This window comes from Danio rerio, chromosome 24, assembly GCF_049306965.1.
Source record: "Danio rerio strain Tuebingen ecotype United States chromosome 24, GRCz12tu, whole genome shotgun sequence".
NCBI classification, from domain to species: Eukaryota; Metazoa; Chordata; class Actinopteri; order Cypriniformes; family Danionidae; genus Danio; species Danio rerio.
The window spans coordinates 14,152,817-14,172,419 of record NC_133199.1 but is presented as its reverse complement, the minus strand read 5'-3'; the positions used below and the strand labels follow the sequence as shown (position 1 = coordinate 14,172,419).

General features: G+C 34.3%; 3 protein-coding genes and 1 long non-coding RNA gene across 5 annotated transcripts in view; 3 read left to right on the top strand and 1 right to left on the bottom strand.

Annotated features, from left to right (window-relative positions):
* The window catches only part of ipo4 (importin 4), an 82,370-nt gene extending 77,016 nt beyond the window's left edge, over positions 1-5,354 (top strand). For both annotated transcript variants that reach the window (XM_073940690.1, XM_679071.10), the window contains exon 30: positions 4,853-5,354. In XM_073940690.1, coding sequence (XP_073796791.1) covers positions 4,853-4,983 — 131 coding nt within the window. In that variant the 3' untranslated portion in view covers positions 4,984-5,354. The remainder of the gene's footprint in view (positions 1-4,852) is intronic.
* Positions 5,355-6,256: 902 nt separating this feature from the next.
* Positions 6,257-18,508, bottom strand: si:ch211-196f5.2. The gene is given in 3 exon segments (NM_001044802.2): positions 6,257-6,963; positions 12,640-12,869; positions 18,137-18,508. Coding segments are annotated over 3 exon segments (612 nt in total). The 5' UTR covers positions 18,406-18,508; the 3' UTR covers positions 6,257-6,850.
* Positions 10,237-11,978, top strand: cox19 (cytochrome c oxidase assembly factor COX19). The gene is given in 3 exon segments (NM_001110540.2): positions 10,237-10,424; positions 10,509-10,620; positions 10,709-11,978. Coding segments are annotated over 3 exon segments (282 nt in total). The 5' UTR covers positions 10,237-10,342; the 3' UTR covers positions 10,797-11,978.
* Positions 16,221-17,041, top strand: LOC141380688 (uncharacterized). Its single transcript, XR_012399343.1, has 3 exons — positions 16,221-16,356; positions 16,439-16,533; positions 16,907-17,041. It is a non-coding gene; the product is annotated as an uncharacterized lncRNA (long non-coding RNA).
* Positions 18,509-19,603: the final 1,095 nt, after the last annotated feature.

Here is a 19,603-nt window from a genome sequence, read left to right as displayed (position 1 = left end):
AAGAACCAGAGTTTTCCTCTCCAGTCATCTACATCTTAAAGTATTTCCCCTTCCACCCCTACGCCTCCCTTTCTCCTGATAGGGTGGCACGGTGGCCCAGTGGTTAGCACTGTTGCCTCACAGCAAGAACGCCGCTGGTTTGGCCCCTCACCAGGATGGTCAGCGTTTCTGTGCGGAGTTTGCATGTTCTGCCCGTGCTCGCGTGGGTTTTCCCATTGTCTAAAGACATATACACCATAAGTAAATTAACTACTCTGAAGTACCATCAAAAGACAAACTCTTAGCCAGCTACATCTCAGCACGTTCACAAGCAGGGGAGTTCATGAGAACTACCTTAGCTCAAACTCCCCTCTCACCCTTCAAATGGGTGGGAGCCCTGGGTTCAAGGATATTCTGAGCTCAGGACTCTCTCCTGGGACTGCATGCCAAATACGCTTTATAGTCAATCATCAGCTAAGTAAGAACTCTTGAAATTGTAACAATAATTAACAATAAGTGTGTTAACCTGGACCATCCTATTGAAATTTTGGCAATATTGTTTTTTAAGCTTTATTTCTTGTAAATGCAATAATTCGATCTAAACAATGTGGTTAAGCTTAGGGCCGATATCTTTAAGCGGATAAATCACGTATTGTACAGAACTGCCTGTCTCGCGCATGCGTGGGCAGAACTTGTTCAGACTTGTCCAGTGCACTAAAATGGATCTCTTCTCACATTGTTTATTCCTTCAAAGCCTGTACTTGTGTGGTATTGCTGTGCTTTAATATATCAGTAAGTAACCATATTCCTTATCATTGTAGATGTGTTTACTTGAGTGTCATTGTGTATTTTGGTTTAAATCGCCTCAGAAAAAAAAATTACATGTTAAAAATATCACAGCAGCATTGCACACGTGCTAAACAACTATGTGGGTTGTTTGTAATCTAATATGATAATTTGTTCTTGTCAACACATTGCTTGCCATGTGTTGTTGATGTAAGATTATATTCATATTCAAGATTAGGTTTTATCGGAATATTTATATTGATTCATATTGATTAAAATGAGCGCTCGTGAGGGCTATTATCTCACACACACACACACACACACACACACACACACACACACACACACACACATCTCATCTGACATTTTTCACAGCAGCACGGGGGAGATGTGCACCAGCCACTGAATCCAGCATAGGGGTTCTCAACTCACCGCATTAGTCTGTCTTTATAATATACACTGTTTGTCATAAAGTCATTTGTGCTTAACGCTCAGGTGTTGTATCAAAACCTGACTCCGAGGGCAAATCTGACTTTGCTTCGCATTTGCGCGCATCATGCAATGCCTGCAGTTGAGTAAAACTCAGCGATTTATTATAGACTTTTCATCAATCATTTTTCTTACAGTTGACAGCAAGAACAAACATAGAAGCATTGACAAGCAGCTACATGTGTTCAAAAGAATTAAAAAAGCAAAAAAAAAAGATTCTATGCCGCATTTTGAAATGTAATACAATCTGTATTTAGCTGTTCGCTTGTATCGTGGCTCTGAACTGTCAAAATATCTCTAAAAAAGGATTTTTTTGGACATGACATATTTGTACATATGTAATGCGTTTTATTCAAAAACATTTGAGCTGGTTTTAGTCCTTATCTCTTTCATTTTTATCTTATTAAAAATATATTTAACTTGCTTGGTAATTAAATCCCATTTAGTTTTTTAACCTATTATTTTTATCCAACAGTCAAGTTGCACGTCAATTAGCTATAAAAAAAAAATAAATAAATAAATATATATATAGCCTTCGATAAGAGTTATCGATATCAGCCAAAAAATCCACATTGGTGCATCCCAAGTGTGCCGCAAGCCTGCGTTTGAGTGAAGGTCTCGGCCGTTAGATCGCCCCCTGGGGGCTAGCTGCAGTATGTCCTCCGTGTTAATGAAGGAGACTTGAGCCCAAATAAAAAAAATTATTACACTTGCAATATAATGTCCCGAAAGATGGTTCTGGTCGATTAAGGCACTGGTTATTGTGCTGAAATAGGTGCAGATCTTCATTTTTGTAAACAGTTTGTTTTTAGCAGTAATTTAATGCTGGGCGTGTCATCGTGATTGACAGCGGTGATTGACAGTTTCTCAAAGCGCGGCGTCTGAGCCTTCGGCAGGAGACTGAAGTAGACTGAAGTGTTATTATTAGATTTCTGTGTTATATTACCATGACAAAATGAGTTCAGCAGTAAACTATAGTTTCTGACATACATGATCCTGGTGGAACACTGTTTATTCGCTAAGTTCAGGGCTTTTTTCGGGCTTTATTAGTTTGCTGATACACGCCTAGCCACCCAGATAGCAAAACACAGTTCCGGCTAGATTCTCGCCTGCTGGAGACTTATCTCTTAGAGCTCAGACTGACTACCTCTGCTGGACCTACTCCGGATGCCTGGACTCACTACCCAATTCTAGCCCGAGTCAATCGAGCCAGATGCGGCGGCCGAGCGAGCCGGCGCTGCCGCATGCGAGCCGGAATCAGCCCGCGACGCCGCGAGTAGGTTATGCGCTGCGGCCTGGACCTGGCGCGATTGAATATATAAAACCCTCATATTTGTTAACGTTTTTACATCCATTTGTGTTGATATGACAGCAAACGCATGCTGAGAAGTTCGGGGGGCGTGGTTGATTTTACATAAAGCGTTTGGTTGGAAGCTCGACTCCGCTCATTTTTGCGGCTCCTCCTCTGGCTCCATCAGACAATCCTTCTGCGCATGTCAAGGCTCCAATTTCAGCAGTCTTTTGCGACAGTTTGTGCCCGTCAAGCAGGCGTTTTGCCCTCAAGGCGTTCAATGGGAAAAAGGGCTGTCGCGTCGTCCATATTTTTTACAGTCATTGGTGCATCCCTAATTAAGCTCAGAATTGTATTAACATAAGTGGTGTGCACTGATTCTAATCAAAACATTCAGGCATGTTACAGCCTTATGCCAAGTTCAGACTGCACAGTTTTCAAAGTAGTCGTGTCACAGATGTTTTCACACTGCATGACTATCTGGGGTAGAGTTCTTCCGGTGCTGTTTACTCACCTCTAGGATGGATCAGCAACAAGGATTCACACTGCATGGCTTCACAATAGGAACAATCGCCAACTACTTTGTCTCGGTCCTCAAACTACATCTCACAACCAGATAGAGACAACAACAGGTCAGCTAGTTTATCTTTTGTTATTAACTACATAATGAGAAATAAGCCTTTAGAAGGGTAGAAAATGTATTTGTTTTCCTCACCTGGCTTTTTAAGAGATTTAGCAATTTCTCTTAAACTTTTTTCTTTTTGACCCAGTTGTGGTATTGCTCACACGGGTGCTGCTGCAAAATTTACTCTAGTTTTTCCTTCATTTCATGGGTCCAAATAGACAGAAAACAAACCCCTTTAGCTTCTCCCACAACCTTCCACTGTCCTACAGGTACTCATACTAGTGGATGCTCTCTCATTAGCTGTAGGTAATCACTGATGTTATTTTCAATCAGAATACATTTCACACTAAATGATTTTGAATCACCGACAGGCCCAGATATTTAGCATGCCAAATATCTCAAGGGTGTCAGTGACTCATCTGCGTTTTTTTCAGATACTGTCTTTAATAGTTCAAACTGTGTGATTTGTTACTCGCAGAATTAGCACGGATTTACCTGTGATTTCAGGAATTTGTCTGTGATTTTTCTAACCTGTGGGTGAGTTAAAATTGGGGTTGAAATCATGCAGTCTAAATTTGGCATTAATGCCAATTTATTAGATATTTCTATTCTGCACAAAGTCTCCATATGAGGGTGGAGAAGTACAGTGTGTTTTCTGTGGAATACACTTTCTTTGCAGTTCGCTGCTCCAGCAGATAGGTGCATGAACAGAGAACTCCTGTGAACTCACTCAGACCAACAAGTACACACAGCTCTATGAATGATATCTGATAACTTTTCCTCCACTCCAAATCGATGAACTATGTTAAAAACAAGTCTCTGCTTTCTCATTCAAAAATTACTTGTAGAACATCACATTGCATTAAAAAGTTTTTTTGTAATCTGGCTAAAACCCATTCAATCAACATTCAATTCATCTCAATAAAATTTTAAACTTTATATTTAAAAAGTAATTCCATTTATCAAAATAGTTTAATTATTTTCCTCACAATAACATTGGTTTAAAAGTGTGCCATGTATTTCCTCCTGAGGACACCAACCTGGACAGATTGTTGTGCATAGATTTAGTTTATTATAATTTTTTATAACTTTTAAAACATTTGTTCTTATTTTAAAGAAAAGTTTATGTTGGGAAAACAGTGTATGGATACAAGTAGAGCTTGCTTGTTTTACACTATGTAAAACATTTTACTAATATCTGAACTAATTTTACTAATATACTAATTACTAACTAATATTACTAATATTACTAATATTTTATTAATATATTAAGTTTTTTATTATTTCATTATTGTATTAAATGTATAAAAAATGTTGAGAGGGCAAATAACAATCTTTTCTAACTGGGCCTTTTGAAATATTCTTAGCCTTTAGCTCTTATTAAGTCTAAAATTTTATTTATAATGGTCATAATGTGTTAAAGTCTTAAATTTAACTTTGTAAAACCTGCAGAAACCACGTTCCATGTAAATAGGTTTGAAGAGCGATTAAGCCCTTACTCTGATCTCGTTATTCATGCACATGTAGTCATCTGTACAGTTTGTATTTTTGATCAAATAAATGCAGTGTTGATCAGCTTAATAGCTTTTTTCTTTTTTAAATCTTATTGATCCTAAATTAAAAACTACATTTAAAAATGATGTTCAGAATGATTAATAATTGTTGTGTTTCTTCATTTTTAGAAACCCAAAACACCCTGCTGATTCTGCTCAGAGGTTTAGCCCAGCAACACTCTCAGGAATTTCAAAGTGTGGTAATGTCACTTCCTGATGAGCAGAGAAACAAAATGACCATGGCTGTCACTCAGTCCTAGCACTCACATATCCAGCTTTCTTCCCTTCCAGAAGGCCTTGCGCTCTTGCGAAAGCCAGCCAAGTTGATGAGATATTTTTATGATGTTAGAAATAGGCTGATTTGTTTAGCTGAATGTCAGCATTCTGTTCTGCAGCAGAGAAGTTGAGATGCTTTCTCTTAATTTATTGCAAACATTCACTAATGCTCGTACACTTTTATTTTGGTTTACTTTGTCATTTTTTCATTTGCTATTTTTCTGGACGTCTCATTGAATCTTTTGCTTTTCCATCTATATTGGATATTCCATGAAATTCTGGCTTAATATTTGAGTGAAGCTTTAAATTGCTCTTGTGTTGAAAGAAATACATTTCTATGAATTGTTGACTGACATTTCTGTATTTTACATTTGTTCACCATCTTTCTGAAAAATTTATTTCTATAGAAAAATGCAGTTTGCATTTGAAACATGAAAAGTTGCCATATAGATTTATACCTCTTCATATCTGCTTCATTTTAGCTTTTCATTGCATCGGTTATGGACTTAAGCGTCAACAAAGCAAACAAACATTTCAATTCTGACATTTGAGGGTAACATGCATTTTTTAATGATTATTATCTCAAATTTAAATATGTGTATATACACTATCTGACAAGTCTTGTCTCCTATCCAAGTTTTAGGAACAACAAATAATAACTTGATTTAACTTGATCTAACTTGTCTAGTTGATCATTTGGTATTAGAAGTGTTTATATGAACTGCAAAAGGCTCTAGGTTATGCTTTTTTTTACCAAAATGAAATATGATTGCACGTTCCCATACTGAATATAACCTCAAACCATGATTTTTTTCTTCACCAAACTTGACTGATTTTTGTGAGAATCTTGAGTCTATGCTGGTTCCAGTATGCCTTCTGCAGTATTTGTGATGATTGGAATGCAGTTCAGCAGATGATTTATGGGGAAAATGTACCTTCTGCCACTTTTCCAAATGATTAACTAGGAGTCAAGTTGTTATTTGTTGCTTTTACAACTGGGGTCGACGACAAGACTTTTGTCAGGTAGTGTGTTAATAATGCTGAATTGATTTGATCAATATACAAAAACGTAACAATTCAAATATAATTTATTCCTTGGATGACAAAGGTGCCTTCAGAAGATTCTTGTAGTTGGCTGTTTTGGTATTCAAATATATTTATTTTTATTATCAGTGTTAAAAACATGCTGACAAGACCTCAAACATCTGAAAATGATAACATTAAAACATACAAAAATAACAGCTTGAAAACTTTTTGTACATTAGAATGTGATGTTTTATTTTAGGCAAAAAAAAAAAACATTTTTTACAGTGATTTACAATAGACACCCACTAAAATGTTATTCAGTTTAACAATAGTTTATAAAAGGATACTGTATTTAGAATAGAAATGATCCAACTGCTAGAGTTTCTAAATTTCAGCGTATTCATAATCTTTTACCTTTTATTTAGGTGAAATATATCTGAAATATATCTGTTAAACAGAATGACGATGGAACCACGTCACACACATTTTGAAATGTTATTTTCACAAAATGCATTAAATCAGACCCTAGCTTTTAAAATGCTTTCTATATGCATGTAAAATCAGTTTTTAACATGTAATGTTGTTTGATTAAATGCTGATTATTTTAAAATACAAAAATAGCAAGAACTTAAAACCTCTTTTAAAAAAAGAATTGTTAATAAAAACCTTAGATATTCAACCACATTAAAGGTTAAAATACTTCAAATGCAGCATTGCACATAGAATGTAGATTAGAGTATACATGTTCAAAAGATGAAATGAAAGTCTTCTATGCAACTCTATTTCTGTTAGATTGCTTTAGCCTTGCTGTCAAATGTCTTCCATTCACTTCTCTCCTGGCAAGTCAAACTTTTCTTGGGTTTTCTGGCCTTTGGTCTTGGATTCAGATGCTGTGTCCAAAGGCAGAGTCATTTCTACCGGCTGGAGTTCATTTTCAGCTAAAAACAACACAAAAACACTGAGTATTTTAGGACTTAAGATAAAACAGATCTTGAGTAAAATCTTATATATATAACAATGTATAAAACAAATGTATTTCTTCTGAAGCCTTTATTAAAGCTTTAATACATTTTATGCAATCAAAAAGCATGTCTGATTAATGCTTATGAAGTAACAGTTTAGGTAACAAAAATAGCATTGTATTGCTGCTGTAAAATCAAAATAGAAAACATAATTTTGATTAAAGTAAAAATAAATAAATAAAATAGTTATAATGTATACTCTACAATACTAATAGGCTCTTATTTTTGTCATAATAAACCGAACGTTTATTTTGATAAATTTTTAAGAGGACATACAATAATTGTCTTTGCAAGATAAAAGTCTCTGATCATCATCATATAAAACATCCTACTTTTCATCCAAATGCTTGATGTAAACTCTGTTTTTATGGCTGGTTTCCACATTTCCCTCCATGATTTCCAAATAACACAAATCAAAGTGATGTAGTTATTTTTGTCTGCTTCAGATTCCTTGACAAATTCAGCACGTAAACCCTGAAGAGTTTTGAGGTTTAAAGACGGAGAACTTCAAACGCTTTGCGCACACACATTCTCACTCACTCACTGGAGAGAATGCTGAGTGTGCGAATAGCAAACACACTTACTCAGCAGCCGTGAGCGCTCTGTTAGCTCACCTCAATGATCTGCAGATGTCATCTGTTAGTTACTGTCAGGAATAGACTGTTTTATTACTGCGAGCATTCATACTGTGGCCTAATGCAAACCAACAAAAAGATGATGATAAAATTCACTTCATTCAGACACTAATAATAACATTCGTAATTGTGCTTGCAGATGAAATTCACTGCACGTCCAAAACCAAAAAGAAAAGTAATTTACTGTGATAATTAATTGGATGGCTTTTAGCTTTAATTACAGCCCACATTCCCCAGGCTATCATTTCAGCATGCATTTGCAATGTCACAACATTTATTCCCTTCCAGATATGCATACAATTTTGGATGATAAGAGAGTCAGACCGCTGTGCTAAATCTTCTAACCCCAAAGATTCTCAATAACGTTAAGATCTGGTCTCTATGGAGGCCAATCTATGTGTAAAAATTCTTTCACTTTTTGAGTCTGATGAATGTAAGCATTGTTATTCAGGGAGAGTCATCAGGGAGAAAAAAAGTTCTTTGATGGTCATTCAGTATACTCAGGATGTCAGGTGACCTTATTCATTGGGCACATAACATTCCTGAACCTAGACCTGACCAATCGCAGCATCCCTTAATCACAGCACTCAGTTTTTTTGGTGTACTGTCTCTTTAATTAGAACCATTAATAATTAAACAAACCAGAGTCAGAAATTACACTTATACTACAGTTAACACACCTAAAGACAGTTCAGATGTTGTATTTTGTAAGGAGGAATTGAGTTGGGGTTGTTGAATTAGACAATACCACACACCTGAAGTGATAAAGCGGCCCAACATGAAGCAGTGTTTTTTTTTTTTTTTTTAAGTTTCACAATTTGAAGGCATATTCCACTTATACTACAGTTAACACACCTAAAGACACAGTTCAGATGTTGTATTTTAAGACATTAGTCAGGTTTTTGTCCTCAAACTGCTTCTGTGTGTATACATCCCATCAAAAGCCTTTTGGTTTGTTTTGATTTTTGATCGTTGCTGGGAAATAACTGAAATCGTTCATTGTTGTGATGTAAAACTGTAATGTGGTCGAGACCCGATTGTAATTACTTTAAACATGCAGTTACTTAAAAATAATTGGAATGTTCATCAGCCAATCAGAATCGTGCATTCAACACCCCTATAGTATAAGTTTAATGTATGCTGACACTTAGTCATTTTTCAAAATGATTTGGTAAATAAAGCACAAGCCCAGATCAAATCAATCTTGAGCAGCCAAAAGCCATTAGAGAAACCAGCATCTTAATGTGCTTTCAGATGTGAAATCCTGCAGTCCTCAAACTGTCCTGTTTCATTATAGGGGTCTATGTGCAGATGCATTGATATTTATTGCTCTAATGCTATAGTGTTTGTAAATGTGTTTGCATTTTTAAACTGGTAATAACAAGTGGCTGCAAGAAGAGTGTTGGAAGGTCAATGAAAATGTTGGGAGAAAAATCTAAAGTTAAAATAAAGAAAATTACAAAAATGATTTACAAAAAAAAAAAAAAAAAAACTCAAACAAATAAATTAGTTTATTTCATCAATTAAAATGAATGCATAGCCTGCTAGCATAAAACTGGTTCCCTCGATAAAATACCCATTGGATTTTCCTATTGGCTTTTGAAAAATTGCAAACAATAAGCTCTGTGTTCAAACACTGTTCATTACACTTACATGTTTTGTCCAACTGGATAATCCTCACACAATGATATAACTTTTTATCATTTTTGGATTCTAAATGCAAACACTAGAACTGAAAAGCTAACATTAGGCCATATATGGACTAGACTGACTAGGCTCGCTTGTTATGTCACCACCAGTGTTAGGGAAAGTTACTTTAGAAAGTAAAGCATTACAAGATTGAGTTACTCCTCTAAAAAGTAACTAGTTGCGTTAATTAGTTACTTTTTATGGTAAGTATTTTGTTAAGATACTTTTTTTTTTTTCAAAACTGCCTGAGGCTTGATCTCTTTCAGAACTTGCAGGAAAGTTATCTCTTTTTTTAAATAGAGGAAGTCTGCATTTAACAACACACCTTATAACCTACTGGTTCCATCACAGAAATGTAAGGCTCTGGCATCTTTGTTTCTGTCTGTTCCCGTGGGGAGCTCATTATCTCATTGAGTGTGTTTCAACGTGATCACACAATTTTAATTCAGCAATTTAAAAAAAAAGCAAATTAATCTAAAAAGTAACTGAAAATATTATTACTTAATATTAAAGTAATGCATTACTTAACTCGTTATATAGAAAAGTAAAATTCTTATATAACTCGCGTTATTATTATGACCAATGCTGGTCACCACCACCAGTGACAACTTTCTAAGCTTATTTTTATAAACATAATAGAAAAATAGAAGTTAAGGGGAAAGTGTTAAATACGATTATAAGTAGGCTATTAGAAGCAGAAGTACTGGGTATTATTATTATTATTATTATTATTATTATTATTATTATTATGAATACTGGGGTATAAGGGTGTGTTTGTATGTGCAGGAGAAAAGGGTGGGGAAGAGGGAAGTGAGAGGTAAAGTGATTCTGATGCATACTCCGGAGCTGAAGGAGGCGATAATGCACTAAAACGCTGACTACCAACCGCCGTTTCTTCGCCGCTGAAGAAAGTGTATTGAAGTGGTATCTTTTTCCAAATAATTAACAGAAAGACTGTATTTTATAAAACAATGTCAACAGCGATGAACTTTGGAAGCAAGACGTTCCGACCGCGTCCACCGGACAAAGGAGCGTTTCCCTTGGATCACTTCGGTAACGTAAGAGTGTTTATGGACGTGCATCATTCTCACATTCATGTTCATATTCATTTACCAAGTCATATTTTTGTGTGCGCAGGTGAATGTAAATCATTCAAAGAGGTATATATGCAGTGCCTAAGAAACAATCATTTTGACAACTCGCGATGTCGGATAGAATCAAAGGAGTATCTGGAGTGCAGAATGGACAGGTGAGCTTTTTCTTCCCCCTAAGTTAAAAAATTCAGATCATATACATTAGGAACCAAGTTAATCATAAAGGTTTTTCTTAATTTACAGACAGTTAATGACAAAGGAACCTCTTGAAAAACTTGGCTTTAATGATTTGACGGAGGATCTGTCAGAAGAAAATGAAGCCAGATCCTGACAAAGTGCTCTTTTAGTTTATCTGGCCATGTGATATGAATAGCGTGTAACGTTATACTATTAGCCAGAGCCCATGCTTGGTGCTCGGATTGATACTTTACATATTTGAAGTTGTTGTAGAATCCATTAAAAGGTAATTATTTGAAATCCAGTCTTCTTGGACAGTAATGTTATGAACAGAGTTGAACTTCAAAATAATGTCTGTGTATATATATATATATATATATATATATATATATATATATATATATATATATATATATATATATATATATAATTAATTATATATATAAATTAAAACTTTAAATTTGAAATGATTTGTTATACATTTCATTTGGCTCTCATTTCATTGCAATCTCACCAAATAACTGATCTCACAAACCAGCTTAAATGTGCATATATCAGCAAACATTCTGTGAATTAGTTTCTGAGGAAGGTTTGTCTTCTAAAGTTGGTTAGATTTCTAAGAAAAGAAAATGGAATGTTCTCCTAATCTCTAGATTATTATCTCTTTACATTAGGGCTGCAATATATAGTTTTGGCATTAATATCGCAACAAGGCTTTCTGCAATAGTCACATCGCAGGATATGCAATGTTGAGTTGTAATTATAGTCGATTAACAATTGACTATACATGAGATTTGCAGCGTATTACCATAACAGAGTGAAACTTTATCATATGCATGTGTTTTAAATGGCACTTCAAGAAAGTTTAAAGCAGTTGGCCACAATAAGATTAAACATTTGTAACTTTAATGAAGAAATATTTACTGATTTAATTATACAATTAACTATAGTGTTATTTTACATTACTAAATTTAAATTCGGTTTAACCCTGGAAAACCATAAAGAACGGTTTATTTACTTTTTTCCTTTGCACGTAATTATTCTTGCTTTTATTATTTTAATACATGATTCTTACAAATCATACCCTTGCAAAATCAACCCAACCAATCTAAATGAATGATTTTTCACAAGTAGAGCTATTCATGCCATCTGGCAAAATAGTTTTTCATATCGCAATCTATATTGCAGCAAAACAAAATATTGCAATATCAGATTTTTCTAATATTGTGCAGCCCTATTGTACACAAATAATCACTTCTACGTTGTTTGTTATTAATAAAAACAAATCACAAATTTGCAATTGCTGAATATATAAATAAAACAGTTGTCCAACAAAGCACTCTAAGCCGCTATTCATTTTAATTGAGAAAATATTCATTTATGACCACATTTTAGTCATATAACACATTAAACTGAATTTTAAATTAAATCATGGTTTATACAATTACAGTCTGCATCGCAGACACCAATATTTTAACAATTTCTATAAAATTGTATCCCTTGCTGGCCATCAGATATTAGGCATGGATATACAATCACCGGTCACTTTATTAGGTACACCTTACTATTAACGGGTTTGACCTCCTTTTGCCATCAGAACTGTCTTAATTCTTTGTGGCATAAATTCAACAAAGTACTGAAAATATTCCTGAGATTCTGATCCATGTTGACATAATAACATTATGCAGTTTCTGCAGATTTGTTGCCTGCAAATCCGTGATGCGAATCTCCTGTTCCACCACATCCTAAAGGTGCTCTATTAGATTGAGGTACATTGAACTCATTGTCATATTCAAGAAACCAGTCTGAGATGATTATTAAATATTAAAATGATTAGGAGTTTAGCAAAAAAATCAAGGTAAGATAAAGTCAATTTAAGCAGTTAAAAAATCTAGTATTGTAGTATCAGTATTAGCTTCAACTTCTCGTTAAATTCTGCAAAACAATAAAACTAAATGCAATTTTGCCAAAAAACATGAGCTGCTGCATGTCCTCACCTGGCTGTGTGTGTCTCCACGGCTGGATGTCCACTCCGCTTCTGCAGAATGAGCGGTCAGTGTGAGACTCAGTGCTGTAAATCACCTCCTGACTCTGACGTTCTCCAGGATGCTGCGCTTTCACCCGCATCTCTAGAAGCGTCACCTCTTTCTCCTTCAGCTTCCCAGATTTTCCCTTTACCTGTGTGCGCTTTGAGTCCACCCACACCACACGCTCCTTCACAGCTGATCTGAGAACAACCAAGAGTCACCCACAATTCAACACATGGAAGTTTATAAATGAGCAATATTTTATGAGTAGCAATGAGATATGGCTGTATATCAGCACTGGTGGAAGGCGTGCGTTGGCTTGAGGCCGCAGGCTTACTACCTTAGTGTCCCACAAGTCACAATATACAGCCATATTGCACTGCTAGGGGTATGATATTGCATTTATACAACATTTCGACGACATAGTCTTGGGTATAAAAAAGAAAATCAAACATAGAGAGTCTCAAAAATGTCTAAAGTAATAATAAAACAGGTGATTTTACTCACATTTTTAATTTATGAGCTACCTGACAGGTGGACAAATCTAAACTTGTTGTAATCAAACAAATATAAATATGCATATAGTAAATAATACTAATGATAATAATAACATTATACAAAAGTAAGTTGTTGTGATAAACCTGAAAAAAGCCCCTGAGGTGAAAAGGGCATGGAGGTATGGTTTTTATATTCATATAGAAAATAATATATTTTTTTTATATTTAATCCTTTAATTCTTTTTCATTTGTAAAGATAGTTTTGTATTGCTCTACATTAAACAATGTTTAAGCGAGGCGCACAACGAACGCTGGACTTTAGACCTGCTCTCAGCTGGTCTATTAAGCAGTCAATTTTAGAAACATGTCTACAATCTTATCTAGCCCAGAACACCCATGCGTCCACAAAGTGGTGCAAATGGATTTGCTATTTAAACAATTTGGTGGAGGACAGAAAAATTAAGGTTGCGTTGCTCTAAAAATAGCACCATGTTTTGTAAATGCTTATTGCTCCGGGTGTATGATAGGACCCTATAAGGCTGAACGGCATGAAATGCCTTCAGAGATTTCGCAGTAGTTCTCTGTTGCAATTAGGATATCACAATAATTAACCCTGAAAAAGACAGAGCAATGTACACTAGCAGATTAATGTAGAATAAATAAAAAGAGAGAGATCAACTTGTCACTTACCTGTTTTATAATGATTTGATCAGCTGTAGTTTGAAATACGAAAAGAAAATGAGTTTTTCTCCCCAATAAGTTTTTCCCCCTATCCGAAATTATAAACATTTTAAAATGGGCACTATCCTTATAAATAAACTGCATAGTTACAATTTAAACAGCTACACCCTCACCTAAAAAGGCCTTAAAAGTATATTATGTTTTCCAACAGCTGCAATATTTGTCAAACTGTAGTGATTTTGTTCCTCTGCTTGTATCTTTGTGTGTGGGGAATAATACACAAGGGTGAAGATGCTGTACCAGTGCTTTTGGCTATCAGCCAATCAGATTTCAGAACAAGACAGTTGTACAATCGTAAATATCGTTTGCAATTCAAAATGTTCGGTATCTTATTAGAAGCATATTTGATTTTAAAGTACACATGAAATCAAAACTAACCATTTTAAGTTAGCTTACATTGCTAGTTTTGTGGTTAACATACTTAACCACGCCCCTTTCAGCTGTCAGTTTTGACAGTGTTATGACAACAAACAGAAATGGTGAAGAGAAGGTGTCTGTTAGGTTGTAATAACTTCCCCAAACCCTTTTCCGAACTTTGAGAATGAAATGCCAACTTAACTACATGCCAACTTAAATACATCCAATCAGCTCGCAGTAGAAAAAAAACAAGCCATAAACACTGCTTTCTGATATTGGAACTGTCACAATATGAAAAAAAAAAACGGTCACAGCTTCCATTTCATGCAGACTGTAACAATTTAGTTATTGTGAGACTCAAGTCTCCTCTATTTTTGTATATACTTTTAATGAAATCGAAACCCTTATGTCTTTAAAGGATTTAATGATGCCAAACAATCAAAAACTGTGGGCTAATAAAAATTATTCGTAAGAGCCTGTATTACTAGGTTCAGCAGTTATCTTGGAATGTCGTGACTGACCAATCAGAATCGATTAGTCCAGAGAGCTGTACAATGATGTATTACCATGCATGCATAATGAATGCCTTATAATATGTTGTAGCACCTGGTAAATAGTCATGCTGTAACTACAGTAAAACAAGTATTCATAGGAGTTTTAAAGCATGTATAACTTTATATTGTATATGTAAGTCTGATGCCAATAGATTTAATTCCTGACACAACTTGCAATGTCAATGAACTTATTGATGTTACTGTGAGTGTGAGGGGGAGGGTTTTTGGTGGGGATAGGTGTGCACATTAAAAGCATTGCATGTAGCTCAGCTTCGATGAATTCAGAGTATATCCAGAGTTTAGGTGGAAAATGTTCTGATCAGTATTATTACTTGTAATAGTAAATTACGACACGGCACAGTGTAACATTGTTTATAAGGCATTATTCAAGCATTATAATACATTTAGAATATAAAGTGTGTGATCCCTAATCAATTCTCTGTTCCTTATGGAAAAGTGCTAAGAGTTGATGTTTTGCCCTTGGTGTACTTTTAAGATCTAGATATTGTCTCCATGAGCAAATATAACTGTCAGTGCTTCAGATCTTATCAGTGAGGACAATTTTGTTTGGGAGATCATTTAGTTTAAAGAACAAGTTTAAGGTAAAGTATGGTAATGGTAAAAGTTGATGCTACACTGTAAAAAATGAATCTTGAGGCTTGTAAATTTCATTAAAAAAATTTATGTGGTCATTAAAAATAATGTGCATATTTTCTTTAAAAAAAAATATATTCTGGATTAATTATAAAGTATTAAGAAGATTTTGCTAATACAATCAAGAGATAAATTTCACTTATTTTTTTAAGTAAACCAGTGCAATTATTAGGCTTACTTTTAGAAACCAGTTAAGCTAATAAAATTGAGGAAAGATGGATTCACGTTTTTTTTAAAGAAAATTCACTCAATTATGCTGATTTGATTGAGATGTTTGCATTTGAATCTCAACAACGGCAGTGACCAGACGACATTTTGAAGAAGCAGATCAATTATAAGCATGCTAAGCTAAGAGGTAAGCCTTAACAGTTTATCATTTTTATTGTCTTAAATAAGCTCTTTCATGAAAGACACTGCTGTTTAAGCTTGTTCGGGAGCCTAGTTTCTGCCATATGGGTACACGGGTATTTTTAAACACCCATTCCTATTTGAAATTGATTTGCTTTAATGCTCATTCTGAATTGTATATTTAAACTGAACAAATTATGTGCATTGTAATATTTAACAGCTCTGATCAGGCAACATTTAAGCGGGTGGACGAACAACAGTGATCTTGTTGGTTAGCCTAAGCTAAGCTATGTTAGCTATAGCCATTCAATGGGGTTTATGCACAGCTAGTGTTTTTCCATTTCATAAGGTTCCTTTTACAGCATTGATGATGTAATGTTATTAACTATGTTTATATATAATACTGTACAAAAATGCTTATATTTGTTTGATTAATTTTTCAGATTAATGAAGAAAATGTTCATAGTATTTTCCCACAAAAGAGGAGCAGTTTACTCAGGCAGATTCTGATAAAGAGAATGGGTGCCAAACAGCAGGTAATTTATAATGTTATTTGTGTATTATTATGATTATTAATATTAGGCAATTTTACTAATCTCTACACTTTTGTTGCATCAGACCTCACATTAAATCAGGGATAAGACGAGAGAAGCTGTCCTCTGTTGCTGGTCTATTTGTATGAAAAAGTGGAGCAGCTCATTCAGTAGTGCAATGTAAGTGTCTTAAACTAATTTAGATATTTGTGATTTTCAGAAAACTGCATTTTATATTTTTGCATTTTTACAAAAGACAAAAATATAGCTCAGTCACAACATTGTTGAATGCACTATTCTTTGTATAAACTTGGTGATATTTATTTTTTTTAGTATGCATTTTGAAAACACCCTGTCCATTATAAGTCAAAATACTTGTGTACTTGTGTCAGTCAACAATGTCTACTCAAACATTGAGGAATTAATGTTCACAGAGATACAAAGAAATGGTTTATTTCCTTAATGTATTTCCTTAAAGTGTTTTAGTAAATCTTAAATATTTGAAATTTACAATTGCATAGTTTCACAATAATAAACAATGTTTATCTTACAGTGTGGGAATGCACAGAGGATTGCTGTCTGCCAGAGAGATGACCTACAATAAGGATTTCTGCATTGTCTTGGAGGATGAGCGAGTCATGGCTGGCTTGGAAAATCTAGAATTGCTGAACTGGATTTATACAAGTATTCCCCAAATTAAAATCACCCACAAACAAACTTTTAAGAAATTTTATTAACAAACTTTTGTTTCTGACACAAATTCACTGTTACAAACTTTTGGGAAATTGTTACTGCATCGACTGATTGATTTATTGTGTTGCTAATAATTTGAGATACAGCTTTTATACTGGTCTTATATGTTGTTCAATACACAAATTCTGTCAGAGTTTGTCTAAAATGTGATTATTCCTACAAAAGAAAGCTGACAGAATTTTTTTTTCCATTACAGGAATAAAGAACTTTTTTTCAGAGCTTAACGTTGCTGTAACTTTTAAATAGATTTGTTTAACAAATTGTACCATTTTGTTATTAGTGGAACATGTAATAAAATGATTGTTAGCAAAAATGCATTGTGGATGTGTTTTATTATAAACTATATATTTGACATTTTATGAATGAGTTATTTTCATTAATACATTTGAGTAAATGGTGGTTGATTTGCTTAAATTATAAAAGCACATTCCACTAATAATATTGAAATCATCATCTATCACTCAAAAAACCTAGTCATTTTCACATGATTCAATCAAGTAGTTTTTGCTAAAAAAATTAATGTGAGTAAATGGTGGTGGATTTGCTTAAATTATAAAAGCACATTCCACTAATAATATTAAAATCATCATCTATCACTCAAAAGATTTTGTAATTTTCACATGATTCATTCAAGTGGTTTTTGCTAAAAAAAATCACGTTTTTAAACTACCTAAAAATATTACGTGCAATAGTGTTACCACACTTTTTTTTGTAAATAGCACGTAAGATTTTTTACAGTGTAGATAAAACTTACACAATTAGAAAATGAGTACTCAAGATTTTTATAATAAAAAGAAATGAAATATTTCCAAACCAAACATTTTGTTTACACAATACATGGTGTAAACAAAATGCACTGATTAAATAGGAAACGAGATGTCTTTTTTACCTTTAATAAAAGTAGTATATTGTTATAGAATGTAACATCTTCCACAACAAAATAATTCAAATAATAACTAACCCTAACCCCTAAAACCCTTTGAAAGGAATAATGAGCCAAATAGAAAAGCAGATGTATGTTTGAACTCACTCATCAATCCCCAGGTCAGCAAGTGTGGTGTTCAGGAAGGGGAATGCCTGCTCGTGGTTCAGAACTGCAATGGGCAGGTGCACAACCATGGGAACTGTCCAGTCCAGATCGGCTCGTTTCATTTTGTCATTGATGATGGAATTTAATGGGACATCGCCGTTCATCTGCTTCTCTTGGGACTCAACCCCATGCTGGACCTCTGGGTGTTTTTCCAGTCCTGCCAGCTTGCGTTGCTGCTCAGTATTGTCTTTTCTTTCGTCTATAATCATTGAGTCAATTCCTCTGATTTTCTCTCCGGGTGAAATAATAAGTCTGACTGCTGTCTACAAGTCAGACTTGAGATTCAGTGGGATCAGATGGAGACGGAAGCTCTGTTGGGTTTGTTGAGGTGATAATCTGGGAGTTTGCAGAAGTGCAGTGCAGATTTAAATGGTCTGTGTGAATGTGTGTAATGTGTCACTGAAGTGTGAGGTTTATTAGTCTGTCAGAGGCTGACAAATTACTGTATGGAGAGTTGTTTATATTATTAAATCATCTTTTCCTATCCCTATGCTTTTTAAGTTTAGGCTGTGATCCAGTTAACCCTCTAACTACCTCTGTTATGCTTGTTTGACGCCTTCCACAGTTACTAAAGATATGTCAGCTACATCTGTAGGTACATTATTTTTTCCTGAAACTAGAATGATACAATATACTTTTACTGTTTGTTCAAAGTACTTATTTCAAATGAGTTGAAACAACACATTTTTTGTGTTCTTTTTTATGTTCTATTCACTTCAGTTTGTAAAAACAATATTCGTGTTGGGGCAACAAGAGGAAATCGTGTGGAACCCAGCATTTTTAGTATATAGTTGTATCATTTACAACATCAGTTCTCAAACCTATTTTATCAAGTACCACCTCAGAAAAAATTGTCTCTCCAAGTACCACCATAATGACCAGTATTAAAATACAGTAGCGTAGTTGGCCCAGTAAAGCAGCTACAGGTCTGCACAGTTCAAAAACTTGGCAGATTAATTTCTGTTATTAAGAATATGTATTGTTGTCAACCACTTTAAATATTATAAATAGTCTAAACATAAACACTACTGTGCTAATAGGTAAAAAACAAACAACAACAAAAAACTAAAAACGTCAACATTAAAATTAAAATGTGCTTTTTAAAGTTAAAAATGGTAGGTTACTGTTCTTTAAAAGTAAAAAAATAAATAAATAAAAAAGAAAGAAACCTGCTTTACTTAAATGTAAAGTATTAACATATAAATGTAAAGTATTAACATAGAGTAGACAATTCATCAACACCTGGAAATGTTGCCTGGACCTCAGAAATATAGGCTATATGTTATCATATTCATATAAATAATATTTGATCAATTTTAAAATATATATAGCATGGATGACATATCTGATTCCTTCGCGTACCACTAGTAGCACATGTACCACAGTTTGAAGTTTGTAGCACCTATG